Source organism: Dendropsophus ebraccatus, chromosome 9, assembly GCF_027789765.1.
Source record: "Dendropsophus ebraccatus isolate aDenEbr1 chromosome 9, aDenEbr1.pat, whole genome shotgun sequence".
Lineage (NCBI taxonomy): Eukaryota > Metazoa > Chordata > Amphibia > Anura > Hylidae > Dendropsophus > Dendropsophus ebraccatus.
In genome coordinates, this window is record NC_091462.1 from 16,439,443 (window position 1) to 16,462,015 (window position 22,573).

The 22,573-nt window shown below is 41.0% G+C and overlaps 1 protein-coding gene and 1 non-coding gene across 2 annotated transcripts in view; one reads left to right on the forward strand and one right to left on the reverse strand.

Moving 5' to 3' along the window:
• LRP1B (LDL receptor related protein 1B) overlaps positions 1-22,573 on the reverse strand; it is a 631,601-nt gene that overhangs the window by 161,693 nt on the left and 447,335 nt on the right. The window contains exons 51-55 of the mRNA XM_069982660.1: positions 15,083-15,205; positions 13,091-13,231; positions 10,199-10,386; positions 1,639-1,822; positions 570-655 (exon numbers count right to left, since the gene is read on the reverse strand). Of these exons, the coding sequence (XP_069838761.1) occupies positions 570-655; positions 1,639-1,822; positions 10,199-10,386; positions 13,091-13,231; positions 15,083-15,205 (722 nt within the window). The remainder of the gene's footprint in view (positions 1-569; positions 656-1,638; positions 1,823-10,198; positions 10,387-13,090; positions 13,232-15,082; positions 15,206-22,573) is intronic.
• LOC138802266 (U2 spliceosomal RNA) lies at positions 20,685-20,881 on the forward strand. The gene has a single exon (XR_011364726.1). It is a non-coding gene; the product is annotated as a U2 spliceosomal RNA (small nuclear RNA).

Here is a 22,573-nt window from a genome sequence, read left to right on the forward strand (position 1 = left end):
TATATATATATATATATATATATAAAGAAAGTCATGAAATATTACACAAACAAGAAAAAGTCAACCTAATAAGAAACATTTTGCTAAGAAAATCTATGAGTCAGCCCCGAGAAAAAAACATAGATGAGGAGAATCAAGGAATGTGGGTCAAAACTGGACTAAATAAAGGAGAATTGATACCATGGGTGCAAGTATCAAGCTGCTATGGAGCCCAACTGGGTAGGGGGCCACTATCAAAATTTAAGGATCTAAAAGGAAATAGGGAGAATGAGGGATGCTAGGTGGTCAAGGATAGGAAGACAAGATGGAAGGAACGAGGATAGTAATATATTTTCTATTTTTTTTAACACTGCTGATGTAAGTCATTGAGAAGTGGCTTCACCCCCACCCCCACCCCCCTCCTTCTGGGGGGGCCACTGTCTGACCCGTAACAATCAATTATTTAAATGCTAAATCATTTATTGAGAAAACCATTTATTAAATTCCACCACCACCACTACCATCGTAGCTGTTCATGGGGGTCACTTGACTTTTACTACAGTACAAATTGACATAGCTAAACATCTAACCTGCTTCAGCATAGTGTAATTAGATCCATCTGTGCTCATTCTTCTAATTTCATGGTGATCAGCGAGGAGAAGGAAAGGGTCTTCCGCTAAACTCAAGAAAAAGTTACATTTCACTTTAACAACTGAACAAAACATGTGCAAAAGTCTTGATGAGTCCTCTACGGGACACACATCATGCAGTCACCATCTTGTGGTAGGTGTACTAGTTTTTATTTATCTGACAATTAATTGATTGATTGAAATTGAATTTTAAACAAAACATTCAAAAAGTTGTCCAGGCTTAAGAAAATGGCCAAAAACAGCACCACTTCTGTCCTCAGCTTGGGTGTGGGGATTGTAGCTCTGTTCCATTGAATTAAATGGAGCTGAATTGTAATAAGTAGCGTGGAGCGGACTTGGTGAACTGTTTGGGTTCAACAATGTTCTTCGAATCTGAACACTCAGCATTTTACCCCTGGTGGCTTGGGAAGTTGAATACAGCCAAATGTTATAGGGCTGCATCCAACTTCTGTAGCCGCCAGGGGTCAAATACTGAATATTCAAGTTCAGAGAAGGTTTGGTGAACCCGAAAAGTTCGGCAACTCTGCTCGACAATAGTAATAACACACACGAGGACAGGGGTGGCACTGTTTTTCTAAGAAAGTTACACAATAATAATGGCCATTAGAGATGAGCTGATATCGATCACTCTCGAATTCTTCCAAACCCGAACTCTCTGCATTTCATAACAGGTGACTGAAGAAGTTGGACCTGCCCAATGATTGATACAGCCGCAGGTTATGGGCTGTATTCATGTTTTTCAGGACTTTCTAGGGTTTTATCCAACGTCAAATGCAAAACGTTCGAGTTCAGAACCCAAGCATGAACAAGGTTTGCTCATGTCTAGTGGCCATATAAATTGTCACCAAAAACAAAACAATACTGTTTTGTTGAAACTAAAGTCTAATCTTCCAAAAGATAAAAAAGCAGACTAACATCACACAGCCGGTCCTTAGCCAAACACATAATAGCTTCCTATCTATGCACACATCACTTGTCAGCCGTCACTACATGAATGCCATTGTGATACCTGATAGAGATTTGCACCCATGTTGATTCTCAGGGTGGATTTCATACCCGTCTGAACACAAGCACTTGTACGTCCCATAAGTATTGATGCATTGCTGGCTACAGGGAAAACCGTCGGAACATTCATCAATGTCCACACACGTCTTCCCATCATTCTTTAATCGAAATCCGGGCCAACACTGACACTGAAACAGGAAAGAAAATATGAATAAATCCCATTGCTACTCATCAATATTTAATAATAATAATAATAATAATAATAATAATACATATGAGATAAAAGTAAAAATAAATTCTTACAATTCCCTATCTATCCATTTACCAATTCCATAGTTATCTATCTATAGTACATATCTATCCATCCATTTTGGGTCTATTTATCTCTTCCATGTCTATCTCTGTAGTATCTATCTATCTATCTATCTCCTATCTATCTATCTATCTATCTATCTATCTATCTATCTATCTATCTGTCTCCTATCTATCTCCTATCTATCTATCTATCTATCTATCTATCTATCTATCTATCTATCTATCTGTCTCCTATCTATCTATCTATCTATCTATCTATCTCCTATCTATCTATCTATCTATCTATCTATCTATCTATCTATCTATCTATCTATCTATCTATTTATCTCCTATCTATCTATCTATCTATCTATCTATCTGTCTCCTATCTATCTATCTATCTATCTATCTATCTATCTATCTGTCTCCTATCTATCTATCTATCTATCTATCTATCTATCTATCTATCTCCTATCTATCTATCTATCTATCTATCTATCTATCTATCTATCTATCTCCTATCTATCTATCTATCTCCTATCTATCTATCTATCTATCTATCTATCTATCTCCTATCTATCTATCTCCTATCTATCTATCTCCTATCTATCTATCTATCTAGCTGCCATTGCCGGGGCACTTTGATATTTCCCTATTTTGCAGTAGATCTGTTCTGCGCTCCATTCACTTTAAGCTAACTAGATTTTATAAGACAAAATAAATGCGGTGAAGCTGTTTTAGCGTTCTGAATCTATCATCATGTTTGCTTTACAACCTCCTTTAGCTTCGATCTGATGCTGCAAGGTGGTCCGGTAAATAGGGCTTTATCCTTTATTTGTACATACTGAATCTTTATGGCTGAGCACAGGTGACGTTCTCACACATGTTGGTATAAGCCCAATGGGTAATGTGCTGCTCCTATACTCGGCCTTAAAGAGACATACACCATTTATAATATGTTAGTGTCAGACATCATTATTCAGTTTAATTGCTGGAGGGGTCATCTTATACTGAATATTCCTGATACAAACACGAGGAATATATTTCTATAAACCTTTAAAGGTAAATATACTTTTGCAATCAATTTGTTATTGCTGCTTTGCCAGTATCAGAATACAGATGTGTCCATTAGGAGCAAATTTAATTAAGAACGATATGATACAAATACAGAAGTTTATCTTAAAGAGATTGTCCAGCCAAAATCTTTTTCTTTCAAATCAACGGGTATCAGAAAGTTATATAGATTGGTAATTTACTTCTATTTAAAAATCTCAAGTCTTCCAGTACTTATTAGTTGCTGTATGTCATGCAGGAAATGTTTTATTTTCAGTCTGCCACAGTGCTCTCTGCTGACATCTCTGGCCAAAAAAGGAACTGTCCGGAGCAGGAGAGGTTTTCTATAGGGATTCTAATAGAAAACCTTTTCTGCTGTGGAGAGTTCTTGCCCGGCCAGAGATGTCAGCAGAGAGCACTGTGTAAAAAAAAAAAAAAAAAAAACAACAACAACAACAACACTTCCTGCAGGACATATAGTAGCTAATAAGTACTGGAAGACTTGAGATTTTTTAAACTAAATAAATAACAAATCTATATAACTTTTTGACACCAGTTGATTTGAAAGAAAAAGATTTTCACTAGACACCCACCTTTAGGCTGGGTTCACACTACGTATATTTCAGTCAGTATTGTGGTCCTCATATTGCAACCAAAACCAGGAGTGGATTAAAAACACAGAAAGGATCTGTTCACACAATGTTTAAATTGAGTGGATGGCCGCCATTTAATGGCAAATATTTGCTGTTATTTTAAAAACAACGGCTGTTATATTGAAATAATGACAGTTATTTGCCGTTATATGGCGGCCATCCACTCAATTTCAACATTGTGTGAACAGATCCTTTCTGTGTTTTTAATCCACTCCTGGTTTTGGTTGCAATATGAGGACCACAATACTGACTGAAATATACGTAGTGTGAACCCAGCCTAATTAATATGTTAGAAAAACTGCAAACAGGCTGCAATCCCCATCACAAACACTGGGTGGCCAATGTAGACACATAGGGGAAGATTTATTAAACATGGTGTAAAGTGAAACTGGCTCCTAGCAACCAATCAGATTCCACCTTTCATTTTCCAAAGAGTCTGTGAAGAATGAAAGGTGGAATCTGATTGGTTGCTAGGGGCGACTGAGCCAGTTTCACTTTACACCATGTTTGATAAATCTCCCCCATATGGTGTAAACATCTCCTGATAGAGTATTACACAACCATTGACATTTTCTAAGCTGTTCATCTCGGTATATGTGCAGCCAAGAGTACAGAAAAGACATCTGTATGAAGCAACTTTTGCAAACAGTCTAGAATTAAAATCTTTGTTTTCATGGTTGTGGCATGATCCATCATCCATATGCTGTTCCCTGAGCAGGATATTTTCTTGATACTAACCTAAAGACAATAGAATCATGTGGAGTAGCACTGGACCACATACGACTATACAGGGTTAGGCTATGTTCACACTACGTAAGTTCCGTAGTAATCACGGCCATTGTAACAATGGCCGTGATTTCTACAGCAAGTATTGCTGCCTTCTAAGGAATCCCAGCCGGAGTGTATACACATAGTATACAGCCCGTCCGGGATCCCTAGCGGCGCAGCAAGAAACTGACATGTCAGTTTTCTTCGGCTGCTATTCAATGAATAGCTGCCGCAGAAAACCATGTCAGTGTACACTATGGAGCGTGCGGCTCCGGCCGCATGCTCCATTGTGTGCAGTGGGAAGTTCTGATGGGGGCGTGCACGGATGCCCCCGCATCAGAACTAAGCGGCGCTAAAGATGATCCGTCCGGTACTGCAGTACCGGACGGGATGATCTTTCCTGAGACCAGCCGTTCCATGATCCGTCCGGGTTTTAGAATGGCCGGTGTCTTACCAAGTGTGAACATAGCCCTAATCTTTAGTCTGTAACCATGGAGACATATGTACAGTATATTCTTTTTTATGTTATTTTTGATTTACTGAGCAACAAAAATGGTTGCACCAACCATAAAAACAATCAAAGATGTATTTCTATCTCTTAAAGATGGCTTTCTGGCCTCCTTAAGCCTGTGATTGGAAAGCTGAAAACAGACAAAGAGGGGGAGGTACACAATGGCATAGCCCAGCAATCCATGCAAATCCTGAAGTTATAGTAACAGCATGGCTCGTGAGACTATGCCATTCTTACAACTAACATCAAAGTCAAACTGTATAGCTCCCATGCTTCCAATGTTTTTAAGATTGTGTTTGTTTTTTTCCATAAAATTTTGAATAAATAGAACTCAAACTTTTTGCGATTCTTTTCTGATTTCGGAATTTATCAGTGTTGGGCTTACTAATTGAATTTATCAGCATTGGGATCGCTAAAAGGTGCACACATTGCAGGTGCAGAGTTCTGCCATGATTTTAACCTACTTACAGGCATAAATCATGATAAATCAGGCACACCTCATTCTCCCCTTATCACCCCCGTACCCACCAATCAGGCAAGCGCACCGTACGTAGGTAAAAAGCAGTAGACAATCTGATCCTTTTTCTTGGCATACTCCAGGGTACGCAATGATAAATTCCCCCTTTTGTATTCACTGTGTGCACTACGTTCAGCCCAGCTTTTAGTGGACTACACAGACAGGGACTCCTTTCTGTAATAAGAATGCCTGCTTCTGTTCATACTTTGCATGACAGCAAATATTTGACAATAAATGACGGCCATCCATTCAATTACAACATCATGTGAACATAGCCTTTCTGTTAGGGATGGTCAGAACCGAGTTCGGTTTGGGTTCGTACGAACCCGAACTCTCGGTAATGATCCCCGCTGTCTGCCCGCTCCGTGCAGCGGGCGGATCCAGCGGGAGGACCGCCTGGAAAACTGGGATACAGCCATAGCCATAGGCTGTATCCCAGTTTTCCAGGCGGTCATCCCACTGCATCCACCCGCTCCACGGAGCGGGCAGACAGCGGGAATCTTATGCCGAGCGTTCGGGTTCATACGAACCTGAACCTCGGAGGGTTCGGACCATCCCTACTTTCTGTGCTTTCAATCCACTCCTGGTTTTGGTTGCTATGAGGACCTGACATGAGGACCAAATACTGCCTGAAATATACTGTGTGTGAACCCAGCCTTACAATCGACAGAGGACCACAGATTTGAAAAACTGCACTGAAGCAATAATAATAATAAAAAAAAAAAAAAAACTATTTCAAAACTTTACAAGCCCTTAAATCCCAGACGTCAGATTCAACCCTCAGGCCGTCGACCTCATCAGATCATTAAGTATCAATGTGGCATTTTTAACAGAATCCTCCAGGTGTCATGTATTAAATTATAACTACTGGTGACATATTTTAAAACTTTATTTATAAATTGAAAAGAAACAATCTGACAAAGTAAAAAAAATAATAATAATAAAGCTTATTCAGCTGGATTGGTTTATTTTCTGTTTTACACAATGTGACATTTGAGCACAAATAAGACAGAGCCCTCGGCAAGCCGAAAACTACAACCGCCACAAAAACCACAGTGACTTTGAACGATTTGTTTCAGCCTTGCAGGTTTTCATCCTTTAGAATATTTTTTCCCCAATTGGATACATGGTGAATCAGCTCTTGAGAATGAGAGGTAACCTTTAAAAGCATTTATTCAGTCTGTCGGGAAACGGGGGGTAAATACTTTAACGACAAATGACTGTAAGAGACTGTTAAGAGGTTTATGGACGTGTTGCCTGGTTGAAGTGCTCCATTTTGCTGCTGTGTAATTCTATGTCTCAACCTAAAGCTGGACAAGACAATTGCCTATGTCATTCATTACAAATGTACTTAGTGCTGGGAAGAGTACACACAACTTGCAATTTTAACTTATCCTAATACACATTTTTCAGATTAAAAAAAATCAAAGAACATGAGGATAAAAGAGTCAGAATTAATACTTTAAATAATGTTAAAGCAAATCTGTACCGGTTGGTATCATTTTGTACACTTCATCAAGCCATGTCCAGTATGGAAGGTCAGCCTTTCTCCTGTGGTCGAACATATTTTGTTTTATTCCAGTTGTTTGGGGAGTCAATGAGGTGGGGCCTAGAGCATCCAAACCCTAGGCCTGCAGCGCCTCTCTCCCCACCTCCATCCAGCCAAGGGGCATGGAAAAAATAAAGAGAGAGGTGGGGGACAGAGGCATGGCACTCCTAAGGCACCGTTGCTCTAGGCCCTGCCCCATTGACTCCCCACCTCAGCGTGCCGCCTGGATAAAACTTATTTTTCATCTGACCCTCAGACATGGCATAACAAAGTGTAAAAAAACAGCACCACCTGTTTGGGGGTGGGTAATCTGTGCAGAATTGCTTTAAAGGGTTTGGATTTTACAATATTAAGCTACAAATAACCTGAAGAGATGTAGGAAGGGTGGGGTTGTGTTATCATAGGATCATTGAAGTGTAGGGGCATCTCTTTGGGGTGCTTCCTCTGTCAGCTAGGCATGTTATACAATAATCATACCCTGCATATTTCAAAGGTGTTTTCTGGGGAAAACAAATTGATGTTCTATCCACAGGAAAGTGCCCCCCCACCCCCCGGTTAGCTGTTCAATGCCCCTGTACCACACAGTGTATAGGGTTGGAAGCAGTTGGCTTCACTCCTCTTGTAGCGTTGCCAATGTGTAACTGTAGCTCAGCTCCTGGTTAGATGAATGACGGCTGAGCTGAAGTAGCCAGGTCTGCCCACTATACTAAGCCAGCTGCTCCCAGTAGTGAGGGCACTAAACACCTAATTAGTGGGGGTGCTGGTCAGTGATTGACATATCCGGCTGGACACCTAACCCTAAGAAGACCTCTTTCACTAACTATAAGTAATATCATTAATGACCCAGAGTCTTTTAGGACATGTAGGCTTAAATTTTATTATATCTTGAGGATATATATATATATATATATATATACATATATATATATGTAATTTTTCATGAGAATATATAAAGACTTTCACTTAAAGGGGTAATCTCACCCACCCGATTGAGATCCCACTCTCAGTTCCTGGCCTGGTGGCGGTGACGGGAGATTAGGTTGCACCTTTATGTCTCCCACCGAGATTGCACACGCCCTGGAGATGTGCGTGATCTCTGAGGGAGACATAGAAGCTGAAAAAGCATAATTACCAGCTCCCGAAGTCCTGACCACCCAAGGATATTATCAGCTTGGCCACCACTCACAAATCGGAGAACATTGGTTGGGGACCTACTGTAGGTGATGGTATAAGAGAAAATGGGCAAAAATACAAAAGTACTTTTGTACTATATATCTGTTTCTAGATGAGTATACCCCTTTAAAGGAATTGTGTCATCAGAAAATGACTTATTGTTTTGAAATGTCTTTATGTTAAACATATTTTTAAAGAATTTTTTGGTTACTGCTTTTTCTAACTTTTTCATTTTTATATCTATATTATAATATAAACCTGAAATCTTGCAGTTTTCATTCTTACCACTGGTTCTAAAGCTAAGCTAAGACTTACTGCTGTGTTGGTGGTGATAAGAGGAGGCTGCTGTAAAGTGATCTGTACAGCATTGTAGCATCATGTGACACCATTAAATAGAGGAGACCATAGCAGCTTCCTGTGAAATTACCTCTTTAAAGGTCACAGAGCTCACTTGTTTCACATTCATCTCAATGGGACAGGGTCTATTGTCATCTATGTCCATGAGGCCTGCTGTAAAGCAGGTCACTAAATGCTGTTAAGAACAGCTCAAGCAAAATGGCCATCCCATAACAATGTTCAAAATGTGAAATAATAAAAAAAAATTACGGTCAGAAAATAGATTAGAATAAAAGAACAAGTTTTTGTATTTGACTTTAATCAATTAAAGAAAATTTAGGTAACACATTAGTTAAAGACAATATCAGGGCTTGTTTGATAACTTTTATTAAAGGACAACTCCCGCGGGACCCCAAAAAAAAAAAAAAACACAGACACACACAGACACCATACTCACCATCTCTCCGGTGACGATCGCCACTCGATTCGCCCGCCGTCCGCCTCTCCGTCGCCGCCTTCCGCCATCCAGCGATGTCTCCAACTTCCGGGTCCAGGGGATGGAAAAGGCTGCCAGTGCGCTTGCGCACCGGCAGCCTTTTCATTGGCTGGAGCGCATCACATGGCTTCCAGCAAGCTCAGCCAATCAGGGCTGAGCAAGCTGGAAGCCATGTGATGCGCTCCAGCCAATGAAAAGGCTGCTGGTGCGCATGTGCACCAGCAGCCTTTTCATCCCCATTCACTTTGCATGAAGACGCCGAGGAGGAAGAAGACCCGGACCGCCCCTCGGCTCTGACGTCGTCGTCACCAGATGCCGCCCCGGAGAAGAGGACCGTGACGATCGTAATAGGTAATGTATACATTCCTTAACTTCCGGGGTGGGGGGTCGGGGGTCCGAAAGTGGGGGAAGGGGGCCAGGCCGGGTATTTAACCACATTACAAAGTTATATAACTTTGTAATGTGTGTTAAATGAGCAAAAAAAAATTTTTGTGGGAGTTGTCCTTTAATGTTTAATTTATATTCATTATTTGATATGTTTTGAGGGTGATAAATTATTTAAAATGAGCTAAAGATAAAGTTTCAAGGATACAAATTTATACACTGAACTCCATATTAAATCTGTATGAAGTGAGAAGCTAGCGGGACTTTGGAAGACGTGGGCTGCACCTTCCAGCAAATCCGCTAGTATCCGCTTGAGGCTAGAATCCCTCAGTATAACAGCACATGTAGCGCTGTGTTCTCTTGTTCTTCTTACAGAATGTCATTAATGACTTTTCGGGTCAATCAGGTCAAATTTGAATCCAAATCAAATCCAACAGAAATATTTTTAAAAAATTTTCACCTCTAGTTGGTTAGTGTCTTGTATAGCAATGAGGTTCTGCTGAAGTGAATATGGTCGAGCTTCAATACTACAAACAGTATGACAACCGGCAGGGCACTGTTTTTCTCTAAGCCTAGACCAATTATGCCATGCCCTTACCAAACATCTACTTCAAGCTAGAAATATTGGCCATTTAGTAAATTTATCTCAAGAACCTAATATGTTCTTAAAGCTTTATATGTAAGATAACCGATATTTTTCACAAATTGTACCGCTGCCTACACGCCCATAAGATAAAAAAAGGACGGCTTCACCGACAGCAAATTAATCCCATGAATAATTCATCCCTACATGTTCTTCAAACATAATCTTATAAATATTGACTACTAACCTTGTATCCAACCGGGAGATCTTGACAGTCTTGGGAGCAACCACTGACTCTTTTACTTAAACATTCATTTAGATGGCAGCCTCTCTCATCAGATCCATCTCCACAGTCATCCGTGGTGTCACAAAGAACTCCCTCAGGTACACATTTTCCATTTTTACATATAAAAGATGAGCTGTTGCACGACTGTTCTGGAAATAAAGAAGAGTAAAATGTATAAAGAAAATACCAACATTAGCATTCGGGCCTCCGCATGAAACATAATTGTAGAGTCTGATTATTAACTTATTAAAAAATGATCTTTTCTTTTACTTCCGCGAGTCTTGCTAGCGGCTGTAAATGGAGCTCACTAAAGAACTGCAAAACCAAATTGCTGCTGGGTAATTGTCATTCTCTAGAAACATTCTAAGGTGGAGGAAACAATATATTTTTAACGGCCTGAAAAGCTTCCTTGTGAACTTGTTATGTCTTAATGATCAAGTCTTACAAAACCGAATCACTCCGTTATGGAATCAGAGAATATAATGTTGGTTGTGTATGAGCATCAGGGGGAATATGTATCTAAACCTCACATGGATAGACGCTCATCTAGAGGGCTGCTAAAGGGTTTGGGGTGTCACTTGATGCTTTGGACCTAACATAAATAAAGATCTACGAGGACAGTTGACTAGTTTAACCATTAAAGGAGAAGTCCGTCGATTTATAAAATTTTGCAGCCAGCAGGGGGAAATTTACTACAAGTACTAACTTACCTCTCCTTATGTCTGAGGTGAGCGGCCGTGGGACCTCGCCAGGCTCCAGGATCTCCGGCGCTGACACATCACAACCCGGCTGATGGACTCGTGGCTCGAGTCACTAATTGGCTGAGTGGCCAGTCCACCAGCCGGGACAGGCCTTTTCCCCTGAGTCATGAAGTCATCAAAACTCAGAGGCAAATGCCTTCCGGCAGAGGTCCTACGGCTAGTCCTGCCGCTCAGCACGGGCATGGGGAGAGGTAAGTTCCTACTTGTAATCAACTCACCTCTCCCCCTGTTTGCTGCAAGATTTTATAAACGACGGACTTCTCCTTTAACATCTTGTAAAACTGATAGGCTATACCACTGTTCTCTACTTTTTTGTTATATTCAATGAACAGTTAAATGGACAAGCCTTGTTTTATAAGACCTGTTTGCATCTGTTAGATTTAACGCTGATGTCTAGGTTAGTATTGGAAAGAAACCCAGATCACCAAAAAGAATGCTAGCTGTCAGCGCAGGCTCTATAATCCAAGGAGTTTATGTAAAAGTCCAAAGGTTTAATTAAACTCCTTGGATTATAGAGCCTGCGCTGACAGAATTATTTTTGGTGATCTGGACTTCGACTAAATACCCCCGGCTGGTGGGTATAGCACTGTAGAGCTGCGGCTGTTGACTATATTCATATTCTATATAGTGGTTGTGGCCAGGGCCGATACAAGGGTTTCTGCCGCCTGAGGCAAACCTCAGGCGGCCGCCCCGAGTGATAGCCGGCATCCCCCCCGGCCAAAACCCCCCCCACCCCACACCCCCGCCGCCACCGCAGCCATCTACTCACCTGTCCCACACCGCAGCCGGCCCGCGATCTCTGCTGTCTCCACATCCCGTCAGGTCCCGCGATGTCACCCTGCAGCTGTCACGGACCTCCAGGCTGTGGTGAGTGAGTGGGGTGATTGGGTCGCGCGGGGCGGTCCCGCGCGACCCGATCACCCCAGCGCGTCCCCCACCGACCCCGGGCACTCATCACAGCCTGGAGGTCCGTGACAGCTGCAGGGTGACATCGCGGGACCTGACGGGATGTGGAGAGCGCAGGCGACGGGACAGGTGAGCGGCCGCTGTCATTTTTGTTAAGTGATACTTAACAAAAATGACAGCAGGGGGGACATAATGCCGCCCCCAGCCGGACCGCAAATTCTGCCGCCTGAGGTGGAAGGCTCATTCCGCCTCATGGCAGAAGCGGGCCTGGTTGTGGCTAAGCACAACCCAGCAAAGTGAGCCTTGACTCTTACAGCTGATATTCATGTACAGTTGTTATCCTGATGTACTATTCAATGAGGTGCTCTGCCTGTTTGTTTCTTCCTTCTTACTAATATTGGAATTATCAGTCAGGCTCAATTGTAGATAGATAGAACGTGCACTATTCACACTCACCTCCACAGGATGTGCAAAGAAAATAGGCACAACTCACAAGCCTCACAGTATCACCACAACTCCTGAGGACCACCAGCAGAAACGACTATTGTGGGAAGCAAGATTGCAAAAGATAATAATGGGACCGATAGGACCAATCAATTGCTCTTAAATGTGAGTGAAGGTAGACCTATGAAAGGGGTAAGAACCTTAAAAATGTATGGAAACAACCTCTTCTTGACTGCGTACCACTTGGCAAATATTTATTGTGACAATGCATTTTGGCCCTTTAGTCAGGAAGAGCCTTTCTCAAGCAGTCTTGGTGCAGTCAAAAGGAGGCGGTTTTCATTCATTTTGAAGGTGATTACCCCGTTCATGTGTTCACCTGCACTTACCATTTTTGGAGCAATCGTTTGGTCCTATTGCTCCTTTTCTGCTGATCTCTGCATGAAAGCTACACTACATGTACAAGTAGTGATACTTAGGATCATAAAATAAATGATTTATTACACATGATTTCTTTATACTATAGAAGAATGAGTGAAGGAGAAGGCAATACAATGCCCCTTCGTTCCTACCCTGCTTCCCTTCTCCTCCTCCCTTTCGTCTTCCTTCTTTCTTTCCTCCTCTACTCCCATCTACTTCCTTCCCTCCTTCTTTACTCCTTTCCTTTCTTCCTTCCTTCTTAGGAAAACCTTTTTCATCATGCTTTTGTTACTGTATAATCCTAGAAATCCCCTTAGCCTCCTACCTGCATTCAGGCACTTTCTGTTCAGGGGCGCTTCATCTGATCCATCAGGACAGTCATAGTCCCCATCACATTGCCACTGAAAATTCAGCAAGCAGCGTCCATCAGCACACATAAACTCATCGGGGGCACATTGTCGATAACCTAAAACAGGAGCAAAGTGATAGTAACAACATAGACACTTACTATAATGTATGAACACATACTGCAAAAACCTCCTAAAGAGATACACATGGGCAGAAGAGGATCCACCGATGATTATGAACAAAGGGAAGAGTCGAAACGACATTTAACTCAAACTGAAATCTAAATATTCCATACAAGAAGACGAGAGCCATTAGAGAAGCAATCACAGGAGTATATAAAAGGCACAATAATCCTCCATCCCAATCACACTGGCTGATGACTCTGATCATTCACGGTGACCGGGAGATATTACGAGCTGTCAATCTCCCATATATGCATGAATAACCTGTCTTTATTGTAAAGCGGAGATAATTGCAGGTATAAGAGCGGCAGCCATTTCCCACGTTTGCTTTGGACAGGAAGCCTTACAGATGTCAATGTATATGTATTCAATTTCTCCTTATCGTGTGTTTCCACTGATGGAGCAAATGTCATTGTCACATCACCGGTTCAGTTCTTGCTCCTTCTAACATATTTGCTGTCACGGTCAGGTATTCCTGCTGGGTTTGGTAAGTATATAAGTGCAACACTTTTTCTTTTAAGAACTTTTTTTTTTGCATATAATAAAGTTATGGCTATGTATCTTGTATTGATTTAGAGGGACAGTCTGTATTATAGTCATCACTGGCCTGGATCGGTACCATGTTGCGTACCCTTTCCTCCATTTGCACCATGAAATGCTTAAATAAGTAATACAGTGTACCAACATTTCCGTAAGACCTAGGATATCAACTAAAGGGTGCAGAGAACACCTCTAAGGGGTACTTGAGAATGCCAGTTTTTGATCATAGCCATTTCGGACATCAGCATCTTCTTCTTCTTGGTGACAAGCTAGCGATCATCCTGGTCGACCAAAATTATGTTCCAGATAAAGAGCTGCAAACTTGTTGTCATTTACAGCCCCAAAAGTTTGGCTGCGCTACAATAAGAATCAAAGCATATTTAAAGGGGGATATAGAAGTAGCAGTCACCTCCAGGCCATATGGAAGGTGGGAAGAGCAAAATACCATTCTACAGCATAAGAAGACACCAGTAGGATCACGGTAGATGGGAACTCTGTTCCAGGTCTTGCATTGGGACACCGATGTTTCAAGATGTCTTTGGGCCCGTTCACACTATAGACATGTCAATATTTTTAGTGGAAAGGTGCGGAAAGCGGAGGCGTGCAAGCCCTCCTATTCACACATATTGCAGGATGGATTCGGCGCTGAGTCTGCACGGGGGATTCCGCATGGAATTTTGCCGGCAATTCCATAGTGTGTGAGAAAATATAGTGACATTAGATTACTGATCGGCTTATGCAAAGAAGCAAGAGGTAGACGGTAAAAGAGTTCAGCTCCGAAGCTTGCAGCATGGTTAATGCAACTCTGGAGTAAATAACGGGTTGTAACTCGGAATATCGGAAGCACTGTCATGACAAGTTGGCACTACCAGACAACTGTGTCGGCAGCTTTTCTTCTCATGAACAAAAGGAGATAGATAGAAGATAAATAGATAAATAGATAGATAGATAGACTGGCATCTACTGTATATAACAATAGATGGGAGGGCTTAAGCCAAGCTTCTCCATCTGGGCCCATGAACCTTTAGCTTTGACACTACAGACAAAAATCATTGAAGGAGTATGGTCCCCATTCTGTGTTATTCTTTCTATAAACTACGTAAACTTATAAACTTGTCCATGTCCCACCTCAAAATATACAAAATATACATTTTCATTTCCCTTTCTGACCTTCACCATGAGCTGAGAAGCAAACTTCTTTTATCGTCTATACAAATTTTATCGCGATTGCTCCAAAAATTACCCACCGCATTCCAATGATTCATCGGAGCCGTCTCCGCAGTCATCATCATGGTCACATAGGAACTGCTTAGGGATGCACATTTTGTTGTTGCACATAAAAGTGTTCTCATCACAGGTAGTAACAGGAGCTGGAAATATAGGAAGAATATAAAAATAAAGCCAGGCTGCAAATCAGATTCATCGTTCCTACAGTCAAGTTTTGGGCTAAGTAGGTTACAGTATATCCATGGAGTGCAGGTCAGTTCCTTGTGGGGTGATCAGGATGGAGAAGTATATGAGAAATATAGGAGCCAGGTCTAGGTATATAGGGGGTCATCTGCCTGTGCGTCCTGTGTGGTTTTTAAGGTAGAGAGCTTTTTTTCTCCTAAACATAATATAAATTGACATTTTTTTACCACCCTATATCTGTGATATGACCACATAGATTTTTCCTAATGACGTATCTTACTAAAAGACATTAATAAAAACATTAACCCCTTCAGGACCGGCTAATTTTTGCTTCTGCCACTTTTTTTTCCTCCTCGTGTTAAAAAAGGCCATAGCACTCGCTTTTTTCACCTAGAGACCCACATGAGTCCTTATTATTTGCGCCACTAATTGTACATGGCAAAGACTAACTTAATTTTTCCATAAAATATGCTGCAAAACCGTGAAAAAATTATTTTTGATCACTTTTATTAAAATTTTTCTGAATTTGATGTGACAAAAAAAATCACTTTTGACCGGATTTTGCACTTATGCCATTTACTGTGCAAGATTAGGATTGTGATAATGTAATAGTTTTTAGGATTATGGACACGGCGATACCAAATACGTTTATTTATTTATATCTATTTATAAAATGGGAAAAGGGCTGGGATTTAAATGTTTTTTAGGGGAGTTTTTTTTTTAATGAAAATTTTTTATTGTTATTTAAAGGTTATTGAAAATGTATCAAGAAGAAAAACTTGCGTCAGCTCACCATGCAGCCTTGAGTGTGATTGTGCTGGATCCCAGGGAAAGAGCGAATAGGACGATGCACCTGGAGCCCTCAGGTGAAGGATGCAATCAGGAAAAAGTTCAGTTGTCCTCCGCTCATATAAAATTCCCAAATTTTATTGAAGTCTTCTTAAAACATAATCACAATACAACCGACGCGTTTCGCGACTCAGTCCCTTAATCATAGCGACTGCACCCCGAAACGTGTCGGCATGCTTTTATATTGTGCTTATGTTTTAAGAAGACTTCAATAAAATTTTGGAATTTTAAATGAGCGGTGGACAACTGAACTTTTTCCTGATTGAAAATGTATGGTTAATTGTCCACCTTTACCCGAACCTCCCGATGCTCTACCGTACATGCTCGATCAATACTAATGTTTATGTAACATGTTCTTTTGTGGAATCACCCTGTGGTTGTAGTTGGAACTGCAGCTCATAGAGTTCTGCTTACAGATTGTGAAAATGTATCAATTTGTATCATGATATATTTGTTTGCTTGCTAAAATTTGTAGAAGGTCTAGTAAAGACACATTGGTATTTCAGCCGTCTCCTGCTTTGACTGCATCAGTATTATACTATTCGCATTGTTCTCGCCTCTCGCGCTGTATGGTCGGCTTTATTCTCCTTCTCTAGAAAGAAATACAGCCTTCATTTCATTTAGAATCACCTTTGAACTTGCAATAACCTATGCACAAACGGTTCGCGCTTCTTTCTTCTAAATCGCTCATACTGTGCCTGACACGTCTACGCTGTTTACTTTTATTCCAGATTCTATTACGACCGGGAAACAATGACTTTCTTTCACCTACAGAAAACCTCCTATGGGAAGCCTGTAGATTAAACCCCGAGATAAACGCTTCTTACCGAATACAATCCACTCTGGAGTGAAGTATAGGTTGAAATGAAATAAAATGAGCGCTAACCTTGTCAGTAGGGTATGTGCTCCTTTGACTTGTTGAGTCACTAAGAATCTATATCATTTCTTAAAGAAACGAGATTTTAGACTTTTGTCAGCGGGAACGTTCCTCTGGTTCTTTCTCTAATACAATCTTCAAGGAGAATTTTTTTTTCTTAAGAATTTTCTAAGTAAAATGGAACAGGACACTTATGCTCTAGCGGGGACGTCACTTCTCCAGGAGACCTCTGGTTTCCGTCTTTAAAGATTTGGCTTCTTTTTTTTCTTCTCCTACTTAAAGTTGGTTTAGTAAGGAGAAATTTGTCAACTCTTTAAGTCATGTGTGAAGTGTGTCAGGCTGGTCTCATGCTGCTATATAACACAGTTTAATGGATGGAGCTATAGATCCACTCCGGGAAAGAGAAGCAGCGATTTTACTATTTGATTCACGCTGAGGCCAACTGAATCTTTGAAGGGTTCAGTATTAGTTGTAAGTACAGGAGATAGATTCATTGATGTAAGTACATTGCTAGTGTCCCATCATACGTCTAAGAAGAGACAATAACATTCTAAAATCAACATCTAAGGGTCTTGATGTTGTCTATTAACCATGAAAGATAGCAGTCATAACAAATTTAATATTTCCTTAATATATTCCTGAATGAAGACAATGAAGGCCTCAAGGGGTTCTCCCAGGACTTTAAAGAGGCTTTCCAGGATTAAAGGTAACATGGCTGTACCATCCCTGTCCTCAGGTTGGGTGGGGTATTATAACTCAGCTCTATTCATTTCAATGGAACTAAGCTGCAATACCTCACACAACCTGAGGGGGGGGGGGTTGTCGGGGGAAGGAGTGATGTTTTGTTTTTTTAATCCTGGAAAGTGCCTTTAAATTGTTGACCTATTCTAAAAATAGACAACTGGGATTTCACCAATAAAAAGTTTAATCCCTGTTAGTCATAAACAGCCAGGTGAATGAAAGGGCCTTCCTGTCCCCTACATTACATCTGTCTATCTATCTATCTATCTATCTATCTATCTATCTATCTATCTATCTATCTATCTATCAATCAATCAATCAATCATCTATATATCTGTTTGGCATTTCCGTCCAACTTTGATTTAAAAAGTTCAGGTTCGTCTGAACCAAACTTTAGATGAACTGCCCTAAAATAGCTAAACAACTCCAGGCCTTTAGCTTTTTTAGTGCAATACAGCAAGTTTGCTCAACAATACTTACCTGCCTTCCCGATGTAACCAGCGGGTTGCAGCCGTCTCCACTTTCTGACTTTAGATGAGAGTGACAACCCGCTCAGTCAGTCACTTGCCCTCTGCAGTCAGCGATTGGCTGAGCGTGCTGGAGATGGCTGGGATCAGTAGGACACATCAGGGACTTTCAGAAGAACACCAGGGGAGCATAGACAGGTAAGCACTTTTAGGCATAGGCTTTTTTGTTTGTTGTTTTTTAACCCTTTGAGGACCAGGCACAAAATGACCCAGTGGACCGCACAAATTTTGATCTTAGTGTTTTCGTTTTTCCCTCCTCCCCTTCTAAGAGCTCTAGCACTCTCAGTTTTCTATCTACAAGGCCATGTAATGGCTTGTTTATTACAGGAATAGTTGTACTTTGTAATGGCGTCTTTCATTTTACCATAACATGTATGTATGAGTCCCAAATATATTATTTATGAAGATATAACTAGGTGAAATCGTAAAAAAGAATGCAATATGGTAACGTTTGGGGGGTTCCTGTGTCTACGTAATGCACTATATGGTAAAAGCGACATGATACTATTACTCTATAGATCAGTCCGAACACAACCACATGCAGGTTACACAGATTCTCTAATGTTAATATATTTTTTTAATGAAATCCTTTTTTTGGCAATTAATTATTAATAAATAGGGCCTATTGTGACGCTTATTACAGTTTTATTTTTTCACCTACGGGGCTGTATGGGGTGTAATTTTTTCCGCTATGATCTCTAGTTTTTATTAATACCATATTTGTGAAGATCAGACGTTTTGATCACTTTTTATAATTTTTTTTTATATATATAATGTAACATAAAATCAGTAATCTGTTCACTTTTTTCCCTCTTTTCGTGTACGCCGTTCACCGTTCGCAATGACGCTTGTTATATTTTAATAGATCGGACAATTACGCACGCTACAGTATATTATATGTTTATTTATTTATTTGTATATATTTTATTTATATAATGGAATAGGGGGGTGATTTCAACTTTTATTGGGGGAGGGATTTTGGGGTAGTGTGTTAGTTAACTTTTTTTTTTTTACACATTTGAAGTCCCTTTGGGGGACTTGTACATTCATTACTTGGATTTTTACACTGATCATTGCTATGCCATAGGCATAGCATTGATCAGTGTTATCGGCGATATGCTCATTGAGCCTGTCTGTGCAGGCTCAGTGCAGCAGATTGCCGATCGGACTGCACGGAGGCAGGTGAGAGACCTCCGGCGGTCCGTTTTAACAATCGGGACCCGATCGGTAAGTGACAGGGGACTCCCCCTGTCACTTACACTTAAACGCAGCGATCGCGGTGTTTAAGGAGTTAATGACACGCGGCAGCGTGATCGCTGCAGCGTGTCATTACCGGTGAGGCCCCGGCTGCTGATTGCAGCCGGCCCCCACCTGCTGTAAAGCACGCTCCGCTCCGGAGCGCGCTTCATAGCCGGAGAAACACCCAGGACGTATAGTTACGCCCTAGGTCGTCTGGGGACAGACTTCCATGGCATAACTATACGCCCTGGGTCATCTAAGGGTTAATGTGTATTAATGTGTGCAGTCGCCATCTTTATGAACTGATTATGAACTTTGCAAAAAGTTTTGTTATTTGACAAACCAAACTTTTTCCAAAGTTCGTAATGAATCTCGGTTCATGGTGTTCACTCATCTCTATTATCTATCGCCTAACTATCTGCCTTTATTTACATTTTGTAATCTAAATGTTTCCAGAAACAGCGCACATTAGAATTATTCACGTCTCTGTTTTATAGTTATACAACTAAATAAATACATAATAAAACCCCTCAATTTGCTCATTTTATGGTATTACAAATAATCCAACATTAACATAATTACCTGCATAAAGACTAATGTACCTGAAGTTTTCAAGGCTAGAGATGAGCATTGTGCGAGCGGACGGCGGTTAATTATCAGGTATATCGAATTGTTGCATTTTAGAGCATTAAAAGTAATGAATTGTACATACCATTGAATACAACTGAGCGACTAAGTACCTATAATATCTATGTCTATGATCCTCCCTCAATCCTGCCATTCTCAGTTATATTATCTGTAGCTATTGTATACCCTGGAAAGACCATAATAATAATACATTGTATAAAGCAGCATCACCAACTTTATGTAATAAATAGGAATTTCCTATATTTCTGCACCGAGATGAAAATGTAGAAATTTTTAAATCTAGACGCAAGTTGCATCTGCTCTATATCTACTCGGCTTGTAATTCTCTTCTTTTGAGCCTCGTAACTGAGGCTCCACGGACCCCGATTTTGCATATTCAAATATTTTTAGGAGGCAATGTATCAAAGGAGACTCATTAAGTACTCCATTGGAATTTTTTTGGCTGATCTCCTTGAGCTCACCGATTATTGTGATTATAGAGTCTACTCTATACAGGTCTTTGGCTGCATTTAGGCAACACATTTACATTTACAGGATGTCCATTGGTACAATGTGTACATCGCTTCTCTGCCTTTTGGCTAAGATTAAGTGTAGTATCTGTTCTTAAGTGAGCAGAGAACCACACGGAGGGAACAAGGGTTGAGGGTTTGACCAGACGGACCACTGGCTACCCAAAAATTGCCATAACCCTCTGGATCTGTGCCAGGGGGTTGACAGCGGAGGTGCCAGAAGTGCCCTGTGAGTGGTGACCCCAGGGTCCCGTAACTCACTGGGGGTGGGATCCCACTAAGTGAAAGCCCTATGCACAGTACTTCCCTATCACCCCTTTGAGCATACTCACCTCCAACTTTCCCGCTTTCAGCTGTTGAGCGCAATGAGGAATTGTTTACCAATTTTTACATATTTCATGAGCATTTAAGAGAAAAAAAAATAATAATGAAATTGATGATGATGGGGTACTAAACAGGAGAATATGGTTCTTCATTTACTCAAAGGGGAACATTTATTAAGACTTGTGTGTCCATACGCCAGTCATACATAAATCCACGCCCTCTTTTTTTCACAGCTGGATTTACTAAGAGGCGCACACCTCTTAGTAAATCCCCACCTTGGACAATTGGGGGATACGGCTGGCATATGCTAGGGAGTATTCAAGAAACTGTGACTTCTCCCTGGTATATGTCAGGTGCTTAAGCTCAATAAATCTCCCCCAGAGTGCCTATGGGGCCATGATATGGACTTGTAGAGACATTGGGGGACATTAATTATAAGGCTAAAATGCCTTTTTATGGCACAGACAGTCCCAATGCGTGTAAATATATTCAAAAACGCTGGTTTTGCAAATATTATATTTGCACCGGGTCCCGATTGCACCAGAGGGGCAGGGAGAGGGTAGTACAGAGGGCGTGGCCTCTGCATGCGACGCATTTAACATTTTTTAGCTGGAAAATCGTAATTGCAACCTACGTCAGCTCAAAGCAGAGGTTTCACTTTGTGCGCACAGAGGGGCTCTAATAAATGTCCTCCATTGTGTACTGCCATATATAGGGCTCATAGGCAGTATACCAGAAATTAGTGATCCTTCTGACGATTTGGGAACAGTTACTCAAAATAGCTCAGATTTACCGACCAATTAAAATTTTTGGAATGAATCAGGAAAAAACAGAATTGGAAAAATTCAAATTTTATTATATTTTTCGAAAATTGTGCTCATCTTTCATTTTTGAGCATCGCGTCCCGGTGTCTACATCTCAAAAGCAAATCTCCAGCTTGAGGATTTACCAAACCAATAGGTTACCGCAGGCTGCAGTACAGAAACAAGGTCATGTAGACTTGTTTTATAGAAAACTTCTATGGAAATCAGCCTGGTAGAGGGTAAAATGGCCATGTTAAATGGGGTTACCGTTATTTTTATCTCATCACTGCAGCTGGATTGTTTAACAAACTGAAGTGTGATAGTTAAGCCAAGCAGGTCACATAAGAATTTGCGGCTCCCCTCATGCAGGGACGTTCACCCTGAGATTAATCAGGAGACAGCCACATGCATTTCACATTGGAAGTCAAGTGTGTTTCATTTCATTACGGCAAGAGAGTGCAGCCGTGAAGGTGCTTTTGGATTACACATCCTCTCAATACCGTATCATTTCACAAGCTGTCACTCAAACAGGTCTAACATCGGAAACATGGAGTTGACTACACATAACATCTCCGCTGGATTCTCTGCAAGGCACTGGGACTCGGAGTTACAACTATATTCAGAGACCGTGTTGTGCTATACATTATAAGCAAATCAATTTCCAGGAGCCATGATGGGTTTCCTAATGAGGAGCAGCATAGGCTCCCAGCACATTGTGTGACATGTTGTTATTTTAAGGTTTGGTTGCTCGGTTATCTTTTATACCTGTGGTGGTGTTAGAGGGAAAATAGGAAATTCTTCCACTCATTTG